General features: G+C 44.7%; 1 protein-coding gene across 1 annotated transcript in view; it reads right to left on the bottom strand.

The window, feature by feature from the left end:
• Positions 1–2,437: 2,437 nt before the first annotated feature.
• The window catches only part of bmal2 (basic helix-loop-helix ARNT like 2), a gene marked incomplete at its 3' end in the record, with an annotated part of 18,832 nt that continues 13,769 nt past the window's right edge, over positions 2,438–7,500 (bottom strand). The window contains exons 11-17 of the mRNA XM_080545193.1: positions 7,453–7,500; positions 6,283–6,430; positions 5,736–5,797; positions 5,094–5,208; positions 4,514–4,604; positions 3,808–3,907; positions 2,438–2,595 (exon numbers count right to left, since the gene is read on the bottom strand). The exon at positions 7,453–7,500 is cut by the window's right edge and continues 59 nt beyond it. Of these exons, the coding sequence (XP_080401319.1) occupies positions 2,438–2,595; positions 3,808–3,907; positions 4,514–4,604; positions 5,094–5,208; positions 5,736–5,797; positions 6,283–6,430; positions 7,453–7,500 (722 nt within the window). The remainder of the gene's footprint in view (positions 2,596–3,807; positions 3,908–4,513; positions 4,605–5,093; positions 5,209–5,735; positions 5,798–6,282; positions 6,431–7,452) is intronic.

Genomic DNA, 7,500 nt, shown 5'->3' with positions numbered 1-7,500 from the left:
CTTTGGTACCCTAATCCTAACCCTTAACTCACATCCACACATAAGGCTGTCCTGGCAGATGACAAGCTAAGAGAGCCCGCACAGCTAAATATATTTGTATCCACAGACATCCAAGTTTACATCAACAAAGTCATGACTTCAATACAAATTAACATATGGCTTTTTAATGTTATTGTTTTACGTTCAGCTCCTAATAGTTTGCTTGTGCAATTAAGCATGGGTGAAATGCATTTCGACTCCAAATCAAGTCATTGGCTAGGGAAATCGTATTGCTCAACAACACATTCAAACTCTCAATCGATTGTTAGTGTCTCATAATATTAGGCGAGTGAGAGAGAGAGATACAGTGGAGGAGGAGTACACAGTTGAATGTTTTGACTTTCTGGAATGTTAACTGCATAGCATTGTCCCTTGTAGAATATTTGCACCACAAACCAGTGAGTGCTTCTGAGAGGCACATCCTGAATTTACTGTAAGATTGCTGTCTGTCAGTGCATCATAGTACATGGGAAATAGCCTCAAGTCTTATAGTTAATAAAGACTTACAAAAAATCAGATTACCTGCATGGAAATCATGAAGCTGAAAAAAAATGGTTTGGAAAACAAACAAACAGATACAGTACATCACTTATACCAACAATATCAACTTCTTCACAGCATATGCTAGAAGTATGTAATAGCACAAGCTTAGAATGCTGATAGAAATGAGAGAACTGTGTGGGTGTCTGATGAACAGGAGACAGAGGAGGTGGTTCTGTTCTATCGCTCCCTGAGTAATCACCTCATCTTTTTGGAGATGGAGAGATCATTTTATAACATTATATTTTGATATATTTTCCTTGATGCAACATAGGTTATCTGCTCGATTGGATCCCCTTAGGACTTCTGTTTCTGCGTCGTTGTTTAAGACGGCGTCACTATCGTCTAGGTGGGAGGGTGTAGTATTTTGAGCCAAACCAAGTCTTCACACTGTGGTCCAAACGCTGTGTGCTGAGTGCTGGTTGTTGGGCTGTGACTAAGGTCATGTTCTCACATGAAAGTCTGAATCAGGACCCGGAGCAAGTGGATGAGTTTGCAACATTGTTGCATAAATAATTTCTCTGATTTGCGTTCTCACAGCCCTTTATGTAAACGAAGTAACATACGCAATCGAAGCGACAGACGTGGTAGTTGATTGGTCAGAAAAATAGAAAATTGCCCGTTCGTCCCGCTCTTATCCAGATCAACACGCATGCGCTGTTGTTTTCCTATGGACAGCCTCGGTGCGTTGTTTCTAATCGGAGCGAAACCACCCTTTTCAAGCGGAGCATGCGTCGGTTGTTTGCTCCGGGAGCGACTTCGAATGCGCGTTCTCACAGCTCCAAACGACGCAGAGCAAATCGAATTTTATCCCAAACTCCGATTCCAAGTGAAGCAAATGTTCTAGTGAGAACACACCCTAAGAGACAGACACACAGATTCTGACTGATGGTGGCTACAGCTCTGGGCAGCATACTGATAGAGGCTTGATGATAGTCACCTATGTCAGAGGTGGGAAAGGTGCCCCACCCCTTCTGAACCAGAGAGATCAGACTGTAAAACACACCAATGTGGGTGTGTCCTGCTGCAGTGACTTTATCTCGTACAACAACAAACATACTGCATATGATCTGATTGCCATTAACGTTTACAATACAGGAAATCATTTTCAGTGCGTTTTTTTTTTTTTTTTTTTTTGCTTCATCACTCCAATCCTTTGTTCAAGTGTAGATAGATAAGGAAAAGGAAAACAGGAATCCCCCAAGCCACCGTATAGGCTACTGTGTTCATGGGTTCTAGTGTTTGGCAGGGGCAAGTCATTGTCTTACAAGAGGAGAGCTGGGCAGGCCGACCACTCAGAGAAGTTTAACCTCCTGAGGCCAGTCCAGAGAGACAAAGAGAGAAACAGAGAGAGAGACGGAGACAGAGAGAGAGAGAGAGACAGAAACAGAGAGACAGAGACAGAGACGGAGACAGAGAGAGAGAGAGACAGAAACAGAGAGACAGAGACAGAGAGAGAGAGACAGAGAGAGAGACAGAGACAGATACTGTGACAGTAGATCTGAGGAAAGCAAAGATGGACAGCAGTCCAGAACAGTCAGATGGCTGAAAGGCGTCTGAGGTACAGCCTTATAGACTCATCTCTTCTCTTCTCTTCCTCCTACTGGAAAGTGGGAGAGATGGTGTCCCTTATGGTAATAGATCACACTATCTGTTAGAGCAGCCACCTGAAGATTACACAGCTTATGTGAAAAACCCCAAAAACAACAACTAATAAATAAAAATGTTTTTTTTAAAGAACTCTGCTGCTGTACCCAGTGAAAGCGAGTGGGTAAGTTTGCGCATTCTTTTTATAAAAGAACTGACAGAAACAACGTGTTCAGGAGAAATCTAAATAAGAAATCTGCTAAATAGAGTTCTAGAGAGACCAGTGCATCTCGTCAAAGTCAACGGCCTCTCCTAGGTTGGCGTCCGTCTCTAGGAGACTCATGATCACGGCCATGGCCGCCTCGTCGTTGCTAAGGCTACCGAGGCCAGGGACCACAACACTGTCCAGATCCAGCTGGGAGCTCTCGCCTAAAAGAGAGAGAGAGAGAGAGAGGGGGGGGGGGGAGAGAGAGAGAGAAAGAGAGAGAGAGAGGGAGGGGGGGAGAGAGAGAGAGAGAGAAAGAGAGAGAGAGGGAGGGGGGAGAGAGAGGGAGGGAGAGGGAGGAGGGGAGAGAGAGGGGGGGGGAGAGGGAGAGAGAGGGAGGGAGGGAGGGAGAGGAAGAGAGAGAGAGTATTAGAAACCACAGAGAGCTGACGTACTGTAGGTGACAAGTGTTGGCTGAACAGATGCGTAATTGAAAACAGTACATATTGTAATGGAGCATGTAGAGATGAGAGCATGTAGAGATGAGAGCATGTAGAGATGAGAGCGTGTAGAGATGAGAGCATGTAGAGATGAGAGCAGGTAGAGATGAGAGCGTGTAGAGATGAGAGCGTGTAGAGATGAGAGCGTGTAGAGATGAGAGCAGGTAGAGATGAGAGCGTGTAGAGATGAGAGCACGTAGAGATGAGAGCATGTAGAGATGAGAGCGTGTAGAGATGAGAGCGTGTAGAGATGAGAGCGTGTAGAGATGAGAGCATGTAGAGATGAGAGCGTGTAGAGATGAGAGCGTGTAGAGATGAGAGCGTGTAGAGATGAGAGCATGTAGAGATGAGAGCATGTAGAGATAAGAGCATGTAGAGATGAGAGAATGTAGAGATGAGAGCATGTAGAGATGAGAGCATGTAGAGATGAGAGCATGTAGAGATGAGAGCGTGTAGAGATGAGAGCATGTAGAGATGAGAGCGTGTAGAGATGAGAGCATGTAGAGATGAGAGCATGTAGAGATGAGAGCATGTAGAGATGAGAGCATGTAGAGATGAGAGCATGTAGAGATGAGAGCATGTAGAGATGAGAGCAGGTAGAGATGACAGCATGTAGAGATGAGAGCATGTAGAGATGACAGCATGTAGAGATGACAGCATGTAGAGATGAGAGCATGTAGAGATGAGAGCACGTAGAGATGAGAGCACGTAGAGATGAGAGCATGTAGAGATGAGAGCACGTAGAGATGAGAGCGTGTAGAGATGAGAGCGTGTAGAGATGAGAGCATGTAGAGATGAGAGCGTGTAGAGATGAGAGCGTGTAGAGATGAGAGCGTGTAGAGATGAGAGCATGTAGAGATGAGAGCGTGTAGAGATGAGAGCATGTCGAGATGAGAGCGTGTAGAGATGAGAGCATGTAGAGATGAGAGCTCGTACCCATCAGTGTTTCTCCTCCAGAGAATGAAGCGCTTTGAGGTTCATCCTCTGAGCTGGACTTCCCCGGCATCTCCATGTCTGACACCTCTCCATTTGGCACCTAGAGGACACGAGGGGAGGGCGTCACTACTACAGCAATATGACATACACAGGGTTCCCACACCTTCTGAAATACCAAATTCAAGCACCTTTCAAGGACTTTCAAGACTCAATTCCCTCAAATTCAAGGACCCTACACGGCATAGTTTGAGACAGATCTAGATGAGAATTTATATAATAGGAACTATCCGCTCAGACAACAATTAAAAAGAGAGGCTTGAATGTGTGAACACTAGACGGTCTCTTGCCTTCTCTACCACAGCACAGCAAAACAATATATTGTGAAATATGTGTAAAGTTAAGCAATACAGAGACTTGTTTACTAGTTGACGAGCTAAGTAAAACATTTTTGAATATATACATATTTTTTTAGAGAGAGAGAGAGAGAGAGAGAGAGAGGGGAATTCAAGCACTTTCAATGACCCATGTCTATTTTCTAAAACTTTTAAGACCTTGATTTTTTTTTCTCCAATTCACAAACTGAAGGATTTCAAGGACCCGTGGGAGCCCTGCATACATGTACTCTACATACATGTACTCTAGATACATGTACTCTACATACGCAAACCAAACATGCTAACAAACACACCCAGACAGAGAGACTCACGCTGCTGCTGGCCTGTGTGACGGCCAGAGGAGACTTGTCCTGCAGCAGATTGAAAGGGCTGACGTTGCCGCTGGACGGGGAGGAGTTCATCCTACGACACAGACAGACAGACAGAGAGACAGACAGACAGAGAGGTCAAACTGATGATGTCAATCCAGGCACCAGAGGTCCAGGGATCTGTTTCTACTTTCCTATTAACTCAGTCAAGTTTTATTACATACAAGTACATTCTTGATGAAATTAAAATGGGATGAATTTAAATGTAAATGATTCACATTTTCCCCATGAAGGTTCCATACGACACACTTGGGAAAATGCTGTTTTGGAGTGAGTTTTGTGAGAGAGCATCAGTAGGAGTCACTACACCAGTTAGTAATGTCCTATTTTGGAAGTGCTTGTTGTGTAATTGTTGATGGGCATCCGTTCGACAACAACATTGACACGCATCGTTCTGTCTTCCTCTCACTGCCAGAGTCCAGAACCACCATCACTGTCTGTCTGTCTGTCTGTCTGCCTGTCTGTCTGTCTGTCCTCTCACTGCCAGTGTCCAGAACCACCATCACTCACACAGACATCCCACCTGTTGTAGTCCAGCAGCTCATTAGCAATCTGTGTCCCTATGCTTCCAGCATAGACCATGGTACCGGAGGCATTGGAGATCCCCGGGATGATTAAAAGGGACTTTTTGCCGTCATCTACAAGGAAAACCATTCACGAGGCTTAACACTTAACATTATCTTTGCACTCGATCAACATTTCAGGACCCTCCTTTCATGACTTTTCCTAGATATGTGCGTTCTACCACCCCAGTATCCTTACATTTTCACAAATCACTTCAGGATAAGATAGTATAAAGCTGTTTCGCGGTTTTTTCTGTGTTGGAGGCAGGCAAAAAAAAGAAGAAGCGCCCTCTAGTGATCTCTGTGTGTAAATAGCAGATTTACATTCTAAAAAGAGTGTCTGTTTGACCCCCAAGGCGGCTCTACTAGTAGGTCAAATAGGCACGGCTGTTGTAGGGTTAAGTGGGAAAACCCCCCAGTATTTCACATGCCATTGTTACATAATTACATTGCGAAATGTATTGTTTTTAGGCATACAGTATCAACACAGCGAACACTGAATACTACCGTTGCACGCTGTTCTATATTAAGTCATGGTGCTAAATCCATCTATCCTGTCTGATGTTCTAAACCTGCTGTGTTCATAGTGCATTTGAACTGACCTTCAGAAGTCTTGGAACTACTTGGCTGTTCAGATTTGTCTCCCGATGATCTGCCTGTTTGACTGTGGTCACAGCCTGGGAGACTTGGGAAACAGTTTTGGGGGAAAAGTTCACCATTACAACACTCCACACACACAGTTCTGTACAGTAATATCAGTCATATCTGTGACGCCATGCTAGGCAGTGTTCATTTTGGCAGGCTTTTTAGTCACTTAGTCTTTGGCGTTTAGATGAAGATGCACACCAGTTCTAGTCACACCAAGTCACCAAAACCCCCAAACATTTGAGTCTAGCCGTAGTCAGCGACGAAAACCTGACTAAAATGTTTTGGGGTTTTTGTGTACTGAGAGTGCACTGGAATGTTTTCAGTTTCCATCAACTGGAACTGGACCGGAACTAAGAAAAATGGAGGTGACTTGGTGTGACTAGAACTGGTGTGCATCTTCATCTAAACACCAAAGACTAAGTGACTAAAAAGCCTGCCAAAATTAACACTGATGCTAGGAAGTGCCAAAGAGGTCAGGAGAAGATGGAGGTTTGTACTTACGATATGACTGTGTTGGTTGACACTATGTACTCCACTTCTTTAGTCCAGGGATTTATAAAACTAAACCACTGACTTTGTAGAGTGACATAGCCATTTTTCGTTTTAAATTTATAGCAATTTGTCTCTATTTTCTCTTTACTCCGCAACACTGTGAAGAAAGGGGAAAGGCCAGGTTAGAGGCGGGTACTTGTCAAATAATGAATGAATTTCATCACCCACAACAGCATATCCCAAAGGTGTACTGGTTAGAGCCAGGGTCTAAGCTGCTTATGCCAGTCAAAACAACTCCGGACCTGGGGTGATAGGGCCATTTCAGCCGCAGCCCCGTCCCTCTGGAACGCCCTCCCCAACCACATCAGACAGGCCAACACCCTGCCAACATTTAAACAGGCCCTCAAAACCCACCTCTTCAAGCTCGCCTTCACCAGTTAACTCTCTCCCCCTCCCTTTCCCATGTGTCCCCAGCACTACCTTCATTAGGCCCGTATACTTTCTTTTATTTCTTTTTTGTGTCTTTTTATTATTACTACTCGATCTTTTCAGTTGGTAAAGCGACATTCAAATCTTTGAATGTCTAGAAAAGCGCTATATAAGTCTAATGTATTTTTATTATTATGATTACTGTAAAAAAAATGTTTGTCCTTTTTGATCTGGACATATTCTTAAACTAGGAAAGAACATGAAGAACCAGGCTGGTGTAGTTGAGTAAACATTGTTCAGACCCATGTTTGGGACATTGTGTTCCAAGTGGTGGTTTGGGGCCCACTGCTGGTGGGTTACAGCTCATTCCTCTGTGGGTTACGGTCGGGTTCTGCGTTCTGGCTAAAGATATCTTGTTAGTGGGGCGGCAAAATTGGGGCGGCTGTGGCGCAGGAGGTAGAGCCACCGTCTAATGATCGCAAGGTTGGCAGATCGGCGGTTCGAGCCTCGGCTGGCCACATGTCGAAGTGTCCTTGGGCAAGACACTGAACCCCAAATTGCTCCCAGTGAGCGGGCCAGCGCCTTGCATGGTAGCTTGCCGCCATTGGTGTGTGAATGTGTGTGTGAATGTGTGAATGAGATGCCGTTGTAAAGCAGTTTGGATAAAGGCGATATATAAGTGCAGTCTGTTAGTGAGTAGGCCACGGGGGAAAGTCTGGGTGGATCACAAAGGATAAAGAGGCCTTTTACCCTTTCGATGTCTGTCTGCTAAATGAGGCAAGTCGTCTTGATGGAAAT

This window comes from Nansenia antarctica (assembly GCF_963989245.1).
Source record: "Nansenia antarctica genome assembly, chromosome: 14".
NCBI classification, from domain to species: Eukaryota; Metazoa; Chordata; class Actinopteri; order Argentiniformes; family Microstomatidae; genus Nansenia; species Nansenia antarctica.
Note: the sequence above shows the minus strand (reverse complement) of the source record. Positions and strands in the feature narration are given on the sequence as shown.